Source organism: Kryptolebias marmoratus, linkage group LG5 (assembly GCF_001649575.2).
Source record: "Kryptolebias marmoratus isolate JLee-2015 linkage group LG5, ASM164957v2, whole genome shotgun sequence".
Lineage (NCBI taxonomy): Eukaryota > Metazoa > Chordata > Actinopteri > Cyprinodontiformes > Rivulidae > Kryptolebias > Kryptolebias marmoratus.
The window spans coordinates 1,378,891-1,393,704 of NC_051434.1; the positions used below are offsets into that span (position 1 = coordinate 1,378,891).

At 44.6% G+C, this 14,814-nt stretch overlaps 1 protein-coding gene across 6 annotated transcripts in view; it reads right to left on the bottom strand.

Moving 5' to 3' along the window:
- Nucleotides 1-1,952: 1,952 nt before the first annotated feature.
- The window catches only part of LOC108247922, a 26,949-nt gene continuing 14,087 nt past the window's right edge, over nucleotides 1,953-14,814 (bottom strand). For all 6 annotated transcript variants that reach the window (XM_037975758.1, XM_037975755.1, XM_037975760.1 and 3 more), the window contains 28 exons: nucleotides 14,384-14,578; nucleotides 11,811-11,979; nucleotides 11,595-11,629; nucleotides 10,770-11,023; nucleotides 10,377-10,521; nucleotides 9,423-9,626; nucleotides 9,201-9,351; nucleotides 8,947-9,017; nucleotides 8,709-8,792; nucleotides 8,198-8,430; nucleotides 7,906-8,083; nucleotides 7,623-7,817; nucleotides 7,345-7,495; nucleotides 7,052-7,167; nucleotides 6,631-6,777; nucleotides 6,405-6,555; nucleotides 6,177-6,337; nucleotides 5,912-6,047; nucleotides 5,662-5,778; nucleotides 5,439-5,476; nucleotides 5,220-5,337; nucleotides 4,780-4,898; nucleotides 4,528-4,705; nucleotides 4,049-4,447; nucleotides 3,373-3,506; nucleotides 3,130-3,244; nucleotides 2,637-3,048; nucleotides 1,953-2,460 (listed from right to left, as the gene is read on the bottom strand). In XM_037975758.1, the coding sequence (XP_037831686.1) occupies nucleotides 2,295-2,460; nucleotides 2,637-3,048; nucleotides 3,130-3,244; nucleotides 3,373-3,506; nucleotides 4,049-4,447; nucleotides 4,528-4,705; nucleotides 4,780-4,898; nucleotides 5,220-5,337; nucleotides 5,439-5,476; nucleotides 5,662-5,778; nucleotides 5,912-6,047; nucleotides 6,177-6,337; nucleotides 6,405-6,555; nucleotides 6,631-6,777; nucleotides 7,052-7,167; nucleotides 7,345-7,495; nucleotides 7,623-7,817; nucleotides 7,906-8,083; nucleotides 8,198-8,430; nucleotides 8,709-8,792; nucleotides 8,947-9,017; nucleotides 9,201-9,351; nucleotides 9,423-9,626; nucleotides 10,377-10,521; nucleotides 10,770-11,023; nucleotides 11,595-11,629; nucleotides 11,811-11,979; nucleotides 14,384-14,578 (4,572 nt within the window). In that variant the 3' untranslated portion in view covers nucleotides 1,953-2,294. The remainder of the gene's footprint in view (nucleotides 2,461-2,636; nucleotides 3,049-3,129; nucleotides 3,245-3,372; nucleotides 3,507-4,048; nucleotides 4,448-4,527; nucleotides 4,706-4,779; nucleotides 4,899-5,219; nucleotides 5,338-5,438; nucleotides 5,477-5,661; nucleotides 5,779-5,911; nucleotides 6,048-6,176; nucleotides 6,338-6,404; nucleotides 6,556-6,630; nucleotides 6,778-7,051; nucleotides 7,168-7,344; nucleotides 7,496-7,622; nucleotides 7,818-7,905; nucleotides 8,084-8,197; nucleotides 8,431-8,708; nucleotides 8,793-8,946; nucleotides 9,018-9,200; nucleotides 9,352-9,422; nucleotides 9,627-10,376; nucleotides 10,522-10,769; nucleotides 11,024-11,594; nucleotides 11,630-11,810; nucleotides 11,980-14,383; nucleotides 14,579-14,814) is intronic.

Below are 14,814 nucleotides of genomic sequence, written 5' to 3' on the forward strand. Positions count from 1 at the left end.
AATGGTACTTGTAGTGTGTGTGTTTAATTGATTTAGTTGTAAGTTTTTTAGAGATGTGAAACACGGGTGGTAAATAAGCTATTGTTATTTTCTGCTTGAGAGCTAAGTANTATAAAGTGAGAATGTTGAATTGAATTTATATTGATTTATTTAAAAAAAAGAAAGTAGTAAAAGTTTTACATCAACCTACTCCTCATTTCCATACCCTACTTTATTTTGTATATGAAATAAATGTCGACCTTTAGTTCCCTCCTCCCACAATTGCTGCCATTCAGATTTAACTTTGTTCTTATTAATAGACTTAATTTCAGATTTACAATATGCTATTTCCATTATTTGTTCCTGTTTTAAAGACATCTTAGCTAAATGATCTGCTATTTCATTCCCCTCTATATCCTTATGAGCAGGTATCCACATAAATCTAATCTTTGCTTGAGCTTGAGTAATTCTAAATATGCTTTCATAAATTTAATTTAATATATAAAAAGAATCAGCAGACATCTTGTTATCAGTTCTCAGAGTTTGTAGTTAATCTCATTAATCTGAACTCTCTAAGAATAATTTCTGTCATATATCACACTGGCTACATGCAGAAGTATAGATGATTCTTCTTATGGCCATATTTGTCAGGTTGGATGGAGATTGCAGTGAACCCAATGCACAGACTCATCGTGGATTCCAGGAAGTAAAATAATTTATTTTAAAATAAAAGAACAGAAACAAAACTAAATCCAAAAACGTAGCAACATCAGAGGCAGACATCGAGAGAAAACGACAACAGACCAGTGAGTAAATGGAGGAGATGACCAGGTTTTAAAGGCAGAGGGTAATTAGGGGAAGTGGGCACAGGTGAGTGATTACTAACTTGGAGCAGGTGGAGATGGGTGTGGCATGTAAACAAATGATAACTGAGGACAAGTGAGTGATGACAGGACACAAAGACACAAGGAGCAAAGACTGAACAAAGATAAGACTAAACATAAAGACAACTAAATGAAAAACTAAAAGAAATAAACCCAAACTGAAACATGAAAAACAACAATAACCCCACATCCTGACTCTCTGCGGTATAGCAGTGAGAGCTGCTGATACAGGCTCTGAGCTGAAACAGATAAAGTGGGGGTCAATGAGCCGATCGCTGTCCGTGGTGCTGAACTGCTCTGAATTTGTGTTGTTTTATCATTAGTGACCATGTAGCCTAACGTTTTTGTTGTTCTCTTGGTTTGTTGTACTTCATGTCCGTTTGATGGACTTCAGAATGACACAGTCGCTCTCCGTGGTGCTGAAGCTTGTAAGCCCCGCTGTTGAAAGCATGTGTGTGTTGTAAAATGATTTTATCATGAGCTTTATTATTTGGGTGTAAAGGGCCCGGTCATTTGCCCCGCCCCCAGCCCAGCTCTGATTTGTTCCTCCAGTGGTTAAAGACACCAACCTGTAGAGTGTTGAACATTAATAAACATCTGCATCAGACAGCATATGGCTATTGATTAACCCTAACCCCCACAGAATAAACTTCAATGTAGTTTAAGATTTTTATTTTTGTAGTTATTTGAATTAAAGTTTGTCCCAATAAATCCTAATGATATAAAATATCTCAAACACAACTGAATCTCTTTACAGAGCAGATGCAGGAAAATTTGTCTTAAAAACAGAAGTTGTTTAAATTTCAGTTTTTTATATTTGTAATTTAGTGTTTGGATTTAAAAATACAGAATAATTTAAAGTTATGTGTTGTCATGATTAAATGTGGCGACAGCAGAGAAAAGAGTTTCAGATAAAGTTCTTTAACAGAACCTGGACTCAGTTTTAGTTGGATGAAAGAGAATTGAGTCCTGTTTGTGTTTTTATAGTTTTAATGTAAAAAAAAAAAATCATTCTTCAAATTTTGATAAAATCTGAGTGAAAAGCTGAACTATTATCATGTAAAAAGAACATTCAGACAAAACTTGAACTGAGTTTTGTTTTTTTTATTGGGTGCTGCGTGAAGAAAATAATAAAAAAAACAACTTTTCAAACGTATTAATATAAAATAACATGTAGCTGTGTGAAAGGAAACTTCAGCTGCAGATGGTCATGTTAATTTTACAAAGCAGGAAGAAATCTGCAGCCAGGTAATAAAACTACAGAAAAATAAAGACCAGCTGATCTGAAAATGTTTTAACATAAAGTTACACTCATGAGAAGCTGTTTATTATAGATTTATTTTTTAATTCAAAGCTAATTCTTCCTTGATGGTGAAGCTTAAACATTAAACAAATTTAAAAAATAAAACTAAAAACTAGTCAACCCGTTCTTCAGTTCTCCTCCCTCAGCTTTCGGACGGCGAGGATTCGGACTATCATCGCCTCGATGACGGCGGCGTCCAGCGGCGTCACTGAGAACCACACAGGGCTGCTGGAAACGCAGAGGTGAGCCGGCTGAAGGTAGAAGAGCTCGCCGCGGCGCCTCACCGACTCCGAGCTGCAGAGGAAAACAGGAAACGTTAAAACCAAACCATCGTTAGCTGCGTGGAACACTTTAACACATTTCTCCACTTTTCATCGATGTTTTTAAACTTTTTGTGATCATTTATAAAACTGATGATCAAGTCTAATTCTGAAATAAAGTTGGTTTGTTTTCAGAGCTGATGTTCTCACCACTTGGAGAGGTAGAACTTGTAGAGTCTGACCGGACACCTCAGAGGGTTCTCCTTGTTCTCCTTCATCTCCAGGAAGTTCTCGTTCAACCTGCGTTTCTTTGCCGGGACGCTGTCAGAGTCTGAAGAACGTGTCTGGAGGACGTTTTTAACGCCTGCGGTACCCGGGTCCTCCGGGCTCGTGGACGTGGGGGGGTAGAAGCGCAGGAAGGTGGTCTTGGTGCCGTCCCGGTTGGTTCTGGCGCAGCACATGAAGCACGGGAAGGACAGCTGGCGGTGCTGCTCCACCGTGGTGAAGCCGAAGTGTTTGCAGCAGAAGAAGAGCAGCGTGTTGAGGAGGACGATGGGGGAGGACGCCCCCAGCTGCTTGCACCCCCACAGGAACTCCTCCTCCACGCACGAGTGGATGTTTCCTGCAGAGGACAGAGCTGAAAACTGAGCCGAACGAGGAGCAGAAACAACAAAAAACTGAACAAACAACGATGTCGTCTCACCTCCAGCTGAGACAGAAGGTCTGAAGTGTCTCAGGACGGCCGTCAGCTCTGAGGAGAACTTCTGGTAGCTCAGGTCACTGAAGATGTTCTCCAGACGACCGTTCTCCAACAAATACTACAGAAACACAAAGTAAAACATGCACAGAAACCCACAAACAGAACCTTTTATCTCGTGCACGTGGTAGTGTGCAGAAGTCTTGATCCGCTCCTCAGCTCTTTGGACAATACGTGTTCTGATGGTACCTTCTGGATGCAGAGGCAGAGGAAGAAGACGCTGTCAGCAGAATGTCTCGTCTCTCTGATGAAGAGACAGAGTCCCACGTTCAGCTCAGACGAAGAACACAGCAGGAGGTCCGCCTTTACCTTCTCAGCCGGAGCTGCCAGAGACCAGGAGGGAAAACTAATTACACGTTACAGAAAAACAGCTACGAAGGCTAACTTCAGCTTCTGTTTGTCTTCTGATGCAGATAAAAACGCTGAGTCAGCATGTTTGACTGTGGGAACGCTGAGTCAGCATGTTTCTGTACAGTTTGTTGTTGTTTTTAATCGAACCGTCTCTGCAGACTTCCAGCTCTTCAGCTGTTCAAACATCAAACCGTTCGGCTGCTAAGAAAACTTTTATACTTTTCAAAATATTTACCTTATTTTAAAATAAAATTCTCCAAAGAAATACACAGAGATCTCTGCCAATCCTTCAAAAACATTCTGCAGAGGTTTTGTGCCATGTTTGTCTTCTGATGCTACTTTGAGCTTTTAGCTGCTATTAGCATTTTGCTACTTTTAGCTTGCTGCATCCTTTTGTTTAGCTTCTGTTCTTCTTGTTTAAACTCTCTAATCTCAGTTTCAGCTTCATCTTCAGCAGGTTTTCTTGGCCGACATGTTGGGAGTAAAAACTAACGAGGAAAGAATGAAGTCTTACAGGAAACCGGTCCCAGGTTGGTTTGAGATTCTCTCCATTCGGTCCATCTCCTCCAGGCCTCAGCTCCTCTGTGACCGCTCAGTTTCCTCCTCTTCATCTGAGGAGGACCTTTGTTTGACGTCTCCTGTTTGTCTTCTTCAGTGAAACGCTGCAGCTTCTCTCTGTTTGTCAGCTTAGTCTGGCTGTGGTCTCCTTCCTCAGGAGGAGGAGGAGACGGGTTCGATGAACTCACATGCTCCTGCATCACCGGAGGAGGAGGAGGAGGGAGATGATCCTCAGGAACGTTCAGAGGGATTTTAGGAGGTGCTTCATAAAATAACTTGAGAATCGAGTCGGAGGCAAAGTTTTTCTGCTTGTTTAAATCGGTTTCAAACTCGTCTCTGTAGCTGCTGATGTTTTCTGAAAATCAAACAAATTAAAGACAATCAGTTTTTATAAAAGAGGAGCAGGACTGCAGGTGTAAGAAAAGGATTTCTGACCAATGAGGGACAGCGTCTGCTGGGTTTCCTCTTCGTCCTCCTTCCTGCTGTTCTTCTCTCTTCCATCACCTCCTTCTGATTCCTTCTCAGGATTAGAGTTTACGTTTTCCTCGACAGACTCTCGTGATGTTTTCTCGGAGCTGCTCTGCTTCTCTGACAGGAACACGGGGACCGGCAGCTGCAGAAAAACACAAACACTTTTCTGTTTCTGCAGCTTCAGTTTCCAGCAGATCATCTCCGTTCGCTCCGTACCGGTAAGGGCAGAGCCACGGGCGCTGGCGTGAACTGGCTGTACATGTTCATGGGGACGGGAACGAACACGGGAACCGGAACAGGGATGAGCTTCTCACGGACTTTCTCCTTAAAAACCACTTCAACCAGAAACACAAAAACAGTCAGAAGAAGAACTGCGTGCAGGAATATTTAAAGACAATTTATTTAGTTTCTCTCTGAGCTGCAGCTGTTTTTTAAAATCACGGCTCATTTTCATGTGCACGGTTTGAACTCGGCTTCGCAGATGATTTGGTTGCCCACATCTATCTGCCTTTAAGGTCCTAAAATAATGAATGTTTGCCTAAAACTCAGCAGCATCTGCTTCAATCCACTCCTGTTTGTTTCTGACAGGAGCTGGAAGAAATCAAACTAACTGCAGGTTAATAATTCATCCCACCTCAGACCTGCTGTAGTTTTACCTGTCTGTGCTGCGGTTTCTACAGTCTGAACCGAACAGGAGACTCCTTTGTTGTGGACGAGAGGAACGCAGAGCATCGATTTATTCTTCAGCTCTTTGGGGTCCGTCTGAACGCCGGCCTGAAGAACCAACAAGACAACAAACAAAGACGCAGGTTGGTGATTAGAAGACTTTGAAAAGTGAAGCACTTTAATACGAGAGGTGATCTTTGTGAACTTACATGTCCGACGACTTTAGTTTGAATGTCAGTAAAAAGTCCTGCGGAGTCAAATAATGTGTCGTTAATCTGCTTTAAATCCAGATTCAGGTTTTATGTTTACACCTGAAAGTTGGATCAGGATTATTCTTCAACACTTTCACCTTTTTTAACAACTTCAGTGAAGCCAGATTTACATACGGTCTGAAAATGTGAGGTGGAATAACAGATGTTTGTTTGTTTGTACCGAGCTGCGGGGAGCTTCTCGAGGCGTTCAGGTGATTCAGAAAGCTGGACAGCGAGACGACGTCTGTGATTATCGGTGAGGACTCGATGCTTCCTGCAGATTTCAGAGGCGAAGAAGCTGAAGGAGGAAACAGGAAGGAGTCGGCTGAGCCTGAAGGATCCAAGAGCTTTTTATACAAATCAAGACGGAGCAAAACCACGGAAACATCGCAGGTTTCTACATCTGCTCTATACTCCGTGTCACCACGTACCCGAGTCAGGCAGCTCGTACTTCCTCCTGCAGAAGCCAAGGAGACATTTCAGGTCACAGAAACGTTTGACGCCTCCCGACAGAGGAAGACTCTCCGACAGCCTTCCTCTGCGACCGCACGCGTCACATTTCAGCAGCTTCAAGAAAACAACGTTAAATCAGTGATTCATCATCTTCATTGTCGTCACACAGCAATCTAAGCTCTTATTTTATTGTAAATTATTGTCTTTGCCAAACGTTTGTCCCTTCCTGCCAGCTTCACTCACATGACCAAGCAGCAGGCTGTGTTTAGAGCTGCAGGACTCGGAGCAGAACTCTTCATCCTGAAACGCCACCGAAGTCTTCGAGAGCGAGAGGCAGAAGGAACAGGAGGAGCAGAGTTTCCCCCACATCCTCTTCAGATGATGGAGGAAGAGCTGGAAGCAGCCTGGCAGGAGACGGACCGGTAAAGATAAACTCAGAGACACAATCAGAGACTTTCTGAGGGATCTCACCGTCGCTGCAGAAGAAACAGTCCTTGTTGTCGATCCTCTTCACCTCGTTTATCGTCTTCTGGTTCTTACAGAGTTCGCAGGAAGCCGTGATGTTGTTGATCCTTTGAAAGGCATGAGAACAGTCCGAGCTGCAAACGGAAATCAGCTGATTCTGTTCAGAGAAACACAAACCGTTAACCAGAAAACCGGTTCTGGATGGGCTCGGCTCTGCAGATGAACATCCAACCTGGTTCTGGATGACTCTGGGTCTAGTTTTTATCATCTGAAGACACTGAGCACACAGCAGCTCTCCTGGTGGTTTGTCAGAATCCTTCTGGGTCTGGGTTTGAGCTCCGGGGTTGTCGGTGTTGGAGGTCAGGTCCTTCTGGGTCTCCTGCAGCGCAGGAAAGGAAAAACAAAGTTTAACATCTTCGGCTCGGCTCAACGAGAGCAGCTGAGGATTATGAGCCGTTTAAAGGTCAAAGGTCAAAGCTTTCCAGGGTCCAAACCGTATCAGACTTTAATGTCAAAACGCTGCAGAGTTTTCATACATTTCTGCAAACTTTGTGCTCTTTTAGCTGTTTGTGCATCAAAACGTTCGGCTCATTCAGCTGATTTCAGCGCTCAGGCTTCTGTGTTTTAGCAGAAACTGTTATTTCTTTAGCTACCTTGAACGCCATGGCGCAGGTCAGGGAGCAGAAGTTTCTGATGGAGGCGTCGGACATGGCGAGGTGACAAACTGGCGCCGTGGTCTTCCTGCAGTTATCACAGTCCAACGAGGCGCCTGAGGAAGAGGAGGAGGAGGAGCACATTCAGCAGAATAATAATGAGATCAAACAGTCCTGATCCAGACTTTCCTGGAATCTTCTCTGGATCAACACTTCTCCAGACTGAGGGCTGGATCAGGACTTTTGCACAGAACTCGCAGCAGCTTCCAGTAACAGACTGAACACCTGTGTACCTGACGCACAGATGGCCTGGATCTTGGACGCCATCACGCAGCTGTTGGAGCAGAAAAGCTCCACGACGTCTTCCTGGTTTCTGTTTTCCACCATGTCTGCCGTGAGTTTGGAGCTTCGGCACATCGTGCACGGCTGCGCCGACTCCATTTTCTGTCCAACGATTAAAAAAAGAACAAAGTTACAGCTCGTGTTCTGCTTCTTCTACCGTTACCGGCTCCGTTTCTCTCAGCGTTCCCTCTGTGATGTCACAGGACATGTTTCCCACTCTGACGTTTACCTGCTTGAAGCGGCTCAGGCAGTCTGCGCTGCACAGCGGTGTGTCGCCGTCCTCCGTCTTCAGCCGCAGCGGCGTGTTGCAGCGGGCGCCGCAGTCCTCACACATGAACAGGTTGTTGATGGTGCAGAAACGGTGGAAACACGGGTCGCTGCAGATCATCTGGACCACATCCTGCAGAATGACCTCGTGTTTGCTCTGCAGGAGGAGAAAGCACAAACAGATGCTGACGTCTTACGTCCCGTGCACCCGGAGGACGGCGTGGAGCTGGTGGGGCGCTCCTTACGATGCAGTATCTGCTGCAGACGCTGCACTGGGAGTGGGAGGCGGCAGGAACCAAGGGAAGCTTCGTGGACACGATCCTCTTGTATTTGAAGGAGGACAGACAGGTCTGGCTGCAGAAGTCCTTTGTCCCCGTGGTGTCCGCCTCGGCCTGGACGATGTCCTGAGAGTTCTTCATCTCCCTGACAGAACAAGAACCGTTCAAAGGTCTCACTGAAGGAGGTTTCATAGAGAACTCCTTACATTAAAAAGTCCAACCCTCGAAGACGTGACGAGCAGAAGCTCTGCAGACTCACCGCAGACAGAAGTGGCACGTCTTCTTCACGGGTTTCCTCTGGTAGAACCTCAGCAGGCAGGAAGTGGAGCAGAACAGATCCGTGTGGGCCTTCCTCTGGTAGACCGTCTCCCCGTCCTCCAGAACCTTCTGACAGGTGGAGCAGGACGCCGGCAGGTCCATGTGGGCCAGGGACGGGGAGGCGGGCTTGGAGTCCTCCGTCAGGGAGAAAACAGAATCGATCTTCAGTTCCTCCTGTCAAAATAAGAGCAGGAACACAGTGAACCACAGGGAGTTTCAAAGTAAAGCATCTGCAGAATATTGTCTCTCCTTCTGTTATCCTGAACAAATGTATCTATGGAACCATTTCTGTTTCAATTATAGCAGCTAAAAGGACCAAAAGGCTAAAAAAAGCTAAAAATAACAGAATAGTTGCTAAAAGCCGGTATGCAGAGGAATAAATCATCCCATCATCACTGTTTTCTGACAGTTTGTGTCATAAATAAATAAAACTGAGTCGTGAAGCGGCCGACCTTTGGTTCCCCCTTCACGTCCACGGAGGAAACGGACTCGGAGCGGTCCGGAGCGAACTCCTCCTCCGTGGGCTCCTCTTTTATCTTAAAGGAGAAATAAAAACAGAAATCAGGATCAGGATCAACTTCAACAAGTCTAAGACTAATTTTCTGTAGAAGTTATAAACCCTCCGTTGTATAAAATGAAAGATTTAGCAGTTTTGTGTTTCCTGTTGATGCAGCGGCTTCATAAACTCACAGGAAGTAAACTCAGCAGCAGCGGCTTCTTTTCTTTGACCTCGTCCTCCGCAGCTGAAGGACTCGTCTTCTCTGTGAAGACATCGGACAGAAAACTGAATTTCCTCACACAGGTAACGACAGCTGGAGCTGGTCACCTGACAGCTCCACACCAGACCCGGAGCAACAGCCTCATTACTGCAGGCGAGGACCCGGTCTGCCGCTCAGGACCCAAACCTCAGCTGGACTCTTCGAACCCTCACAGCTCGGACGTACCTGACACAGGGAAGCTCTGGGCTTCGTACACCTTCATGCATCTGTGGCTGCAGAAGAAGTCCAGCACGCCTCGGTCGTTTGGATTCTCCAACATGTCCGACAGCTGATGGGGGGTGTGGCACGTCGGGCACAGCTGACGCGTCTCCACTGTCTGCGGAATAAAAAAGCCTGATGAACACAGCGTCTCTTTCCTTTAACGGTAACAGAGTTCTGTTTCTGCACCTCCTTGAACTTGAGCAAACATTGGCTCCCGCAGACCGTCTTACTGTCGTCCCCCGCCTTCAGGACGAGTCTCCTCTGGGAGCAGAGCGCGCCGCAGACTTCACAGATGAACCAGGAGGACTTGTTTTCCTTGTTGAAGTTGGTGACGCAGGCGTTGCTGCAGAACCTGTGGACCTCGCCGTCCACGGTCACCGAGAACTTACACTGAAGGAGAAAACACAAAAACAGACGTTTTTATTCCATCCTAAAGCATTTTGACCAGATCTTCAACATTCTGAAACATTGATTTTAAAGCCACAGGTCGACATCTTTAACCAACATTACAGCGAGAAAAACTACAGATGAAGCAAAATCTATCAGCAGGTGCTAAAATCAGCATTTTAACAACTAAAACAAAGAATTTAAACAGTTTTCTGCTCCCAGTGTTGCTACTGAAGACTTTAGATGAAGAAAACCAGAAAGCTGCTTGTAAAAACCAACTCGTCTCGCTCATCGCTGCAGAGTTTTGATGATTTTTAATCATCTGAAAACATTCAGCTCATTCAGGGGTTGAGTGCTGTGACTTTTGGTTTTTTTTTGTCATTTATGAATTTTAAACATTTAGCTTTATTTATAAGTATTTTACCCCCAGAAAAACAGCAAACTGGCTCAGTTTTGGTCTAATTTTTGCTCCCGTTCTGTTACTTTGTTAGCTTTAGGCCAGCCTTTAGCATTTTAACAAACCTTCTGTTAGTTTTAGCTGCTCTACATGGAGCTAATGTTTTGGTCCTTTTAGCTTCAGGGTGTGTTTCTGCAGAAACAGCTGTTTTTCTGGTTATCACAGGATCGCTGTGTCATGATATTCTCAGTATTATGGGTCACTAATTACACAATAATCATAATCAGCTCAACAAGCTACACACAGCAGAGCAACAGATAAAATAAAAACAGAGAGAAATCCTCTTATTTCCTCACAGGACAGTATTTGGCGCAGAGATGGCACTGACAGTAAGGCCTCTTGGACTTGATGGAAGTGAGACACGTTTCGCTGCAGAGCTCCTTCATGCTTCCTGAATCATCGGCCGGAGCCAGGATCACCTTCTGAGGATAAGTTATCAGCCTGAGGAGACAAGCAGGACGAGGACGGAGAAGTCTGTTCCTGTCTGTGCTTCAGTGAAACGTCAGTAAAGCTTCTCCAGTTCAGAGGATTGTGTGGCTTTAGTGGGAACAACTAAGAATTTTGCACATTTATTTCTCTAAACCCACACAAAGGGAGATGTGCGCCTCAAACTGTGCTGCCAACCAAACAGCGCCTCTGCTGCAGTTTGTCTACATTTACAAAGAAATAAAAAAAGGTGCTGGACTTACTGACAGCAGTTGTAGCACTTCCTGGTGTCAAACTTGACGTGAGGATGCTTTTTGCTGACACAAACCTCGGAGCAGAAAACCTGCTTTGCTCTCTTTAGCTGATAAACTGTCCGTCCTGTCAGGACCTTCTTAAAGCAGCCGCAGCACTTAGCGCTGTCGGTCTGAATGATGAGCCTCGCCAAGTCGGCCATCTCTACAGCCGGTAAGTAATCGTGATCCCTGATAGCGAAGTTTGACTCCTTCCTTCCGCCTTCCTGTGAGAGAATTACACAAAAAATACAAATCTGGACTTAAATTCACTAAAATATGATGAAACCTGACAACGTTGGGCTTGTTGAAGCTAAAAGACTTAAAGCAACGGCTAAAAGCTGAAAAAAATGCGAGCTAAAAGCTAAAACTAGCCAAATTCAAGCTAAAGGCTGAAAGTAACAAAATGCTAGCTAATAGTAGCAAAACAGTGGCTCAAAGCTAAATGTAGCAAAAGGCTAGCTAAAAGTAAAAGCAGCTAAATGCTAGCTGAAAGTTAAAAACAGCTAAATGCTAGCTAAAAATAGCATAAGAAGATAAAAACAGAGCAACTTTGCTGAATAATGTTAAAAACAGCAACATTTTTCCTGAATTACAGAGCTTCATGTGTTTCTATGGGGAAAAGTAAATCAGTTTTTAGAAAAGTTAAAGTCATTTGAATAAAAAAACTAAATATGCAGAAATCCTTGCATCTAAAAAACGCCAACATCAGCATTAATTAATACGTGAACACAAAGAGTATCTCCTAAAACAAGAAGATGAAATATTCTACTTTAGCTTCAGAGAAAAGTTACTCACAGCTGATTTCCGCTGAGAACCGGAGTTTCTCTGCTCTGAAGAGACAAATCAGAAGATCAGATAATGAGCGTAAAGAAACGGTTCTGTTTCACTTTAAGACTCTAATCTGACGCTTCAGGCAGACCTTCCATCACAACCATCATCTCCGGTAGTTTCAGTCGTTCTTTAAAGGACCGGGAAGGACTGGAAGCGAGGAGGAAAGCCTCTTTGACCAACCTGCTCCAGAACTTTGAGACTCGCTCAGAACTTCGAGCTGCACCTTGAAGGACGTCACGCAGGAAGACGAGCAGAAGAGCTTCAGGAAGTTCTCGCTGACGTCGTGGACCACCATCTTGGACACGGGCAGCGAGAAGCGGCACAAGCTGCACTCGTGGGACGACTCGTCCTGCAGGAAGGACAGGAAATGCTTTACAAACCACAAAATAAAAGCTTCTGAAACAGGAGACGAACTGATATTAGTTATACATAAATACAGAATATAGAGTTAAATATGAGGATTAAAGGTTCAGATCAGCAGCATTACTTTAAAAGGTTTTTATCTTCTCAGATATAAACTCAATCATATTTCTGACCCAGAATGCATTGCACAGATTCAAAAATGGCCGCCTGCACAGATCCAAAACATGCTCAACTGTGAAGCTTCTATAAAATTATTTAAAAATCAATTAAATAAACCTGTCAAAACCATAAAGTTAGTTAAATCTGTGAAGCTCTGCTGAGTCAGACGTCAGTTTTGCATCTTTTTCTACTTTCAGCTGTTTTTACTGAATATTAAATAATTAATTTATATTTATCTGCAGATAATCAGATCAGTTAGTCGTCTCTAAATGATCCTTTTTTAATTTTCTCCTCGGTCAGGTGTGATGGAGTTCATACAGAGGTGGAAGGATAACTTAAAATAACTCAATAAAAATGAGTAAAAGTTGCTTTTTTTTAACCAGATGGATGAAGTTCAACAAAAACTTTAACGAATCGGGTCAGTTAGTCAGTTAAACCTTTATTAAAGCAGAAGATTATAACTGAGCATTAAAATCCGACACAGAAAAGGTGGAAACATCACAGAAACCAGCAACAAACCCAAAGAAAGGCCTCGGCTCGTGGTTCTGGTACTCTGGTTTAAAACGTGGAGTTTTATGGTTACATCTTTTAATTTACTCAACAGAACTTTCACTTTGTTTTTTATGGTCAAACAGTCTGTAAATAAATTAATTCAACAACTAAAAGCACAATTATTTGCTGAACCTTTGCAGCGAGTCCCATGGATCTTTAAATCAGGGTTCTGGGTTCTGATTGGACCGCTGCGGTGCGTTTAGGGTCCTGCTGGGACCTTTTTGAGTCTCTAAAACTAAAATATAAAACCTTAACTTTCAGCAGAAAAGGCACAAATATTGTTTTTAAACTTCCCTCCACGTTCTGCAGAGTCTGTTTCTGTGAGAAACAGTAAAAACTGCAGAAAGTCGAAGTCTTTTGTTGAAATGCATATCGCCCGCCGCCGACTGACATCATCTATCTTATGATGAGAGATCTCACGCTCATGAACGACTCTCAGCTACTACCACATCAAACTTTAGCTGAGTCGGAGCCATTTTAGTGTTTTTTTTCAGATCGTCAGCGACTCTGAGCTTCATAACAAATCGTCTGGAGGTTCAGGAGATATTTTGCTAACAGACACACATAAACAAGCTGTGAAAAGTTGCTTTCCATTTCCTCCTTCAGAGCATACTTGCCAACATTTGGGAATGTCAATGTGGGACAACATAGCGTGACGACCCCCCCCAACCATACATTAACATTATCTGTGTTTAAGTCTGTCGGCACAAATATTTACAGTTGTATATAAAAAGTTTATCTGTTCATCAGCTGATCATGTCATTAAAACATCACTCCCAGAAATCCACACAAACATCAGAGATTCAACAGGATTTTCCTGAATTCTGATCAATTAAATTGAATTAAACACATATCATAGTTGCTCTCCAGTTTGGATCTTTCTCTCCATCCTCTCAGCTGTTAGATTGTAAATACTGATCAGAAAACAGCTGGAACTTGTTATTTATTAGCTAACCTGAACATCCTCTTGATGCTCAGACACAACTTCCTGCTGTCTTTCAACCACTTTGAAAAGCTTTCTTTCCTGCCTCCATCTTTAGCTCTCTGTTCTCTGCTGGGCGATTGACAGCTGTCAGTGCTCGGGGAAGTGGGCGGGGCTTACGGCACGCTGCAGAGTGAGTGTTTTCTCACATTTAGCTGCCAAAGTCTCTAGATTTGTCGCTTTAAAAAAATGCTAGAGGGATCTGAAAACTCGTTAAATATAGCGTTAAAGTGACAAAAAGGCCGCATGTGTGAGAAATCCAAAGTGTGGCGTGAGGGCCAAATGCGGGACTTTTGGCTGTCCCGCACAGGGTGATGCGGGACACGGAACGGGGGGGGCTAAATGCGGGACGGTGCGTCAGATGAGACGAGGGGCTCCAGGTGTTTGTCGGGTTTTAACGTCCCTCCGTCCCGTCTGAGTGTCTCTGTCTCTCCAGGGACAGCTCTGTGTTCGTCCTGTCCATCGGTCCGTCGGTGAGGGACGGGATTTAAAATCTGACTAAGCATTAAAGCCAACTCAAAATGACAGATGCACAGAAACTCTACTCAGTTAGAGTAGTGAGAGTATTAGTTACCTTTCACCTCTGAGTATTTGGACCGGAACAAACTTTAAAATATAAAAATACAGCAACTGACTGTGAAACGTCTCAGTGCTGGACCCATCAGATCCAAATCTTTTCGATGTGATGTTTCTGCACCTCTTTAAACTCCGACAGACATTCGGCGCCGCAGATGGTTTTAGCGCCGTCCTCCAGCCTCAGCGTCAGCGGCGTTTGGCGGCAGGCCGAGCTGCAGACGTCGCAGACTCCCACCGCGTCCCGGCAGAAAGCCTCCAGGCAGACCTCGCTGCAGAAGCCGCGCACGTCCTCGCCCAGCTTCAGCTCCAGCGCGGCCTAGAGTCAGAGGAGGGGCAGAGTCAGAGGGAGGGGTGGAGTCAGAGGAGGGGCAGAGTCAGAGGGAGGGGTGGAGTCAGAGGAGGGGCAGAGTCAGAGGGAGGGGTGGAGTCAGACGGAGGGGCGGAGTCAGAGGGAGAGGCAGAGTCAGATGAGGGGTGGAGTCAGACGGAGGGGTGGAGTCAGAGGGAGGGGCGGAGTCAGAGGGAGAGGCAGAGTCAGATGAGGGGTGGAGT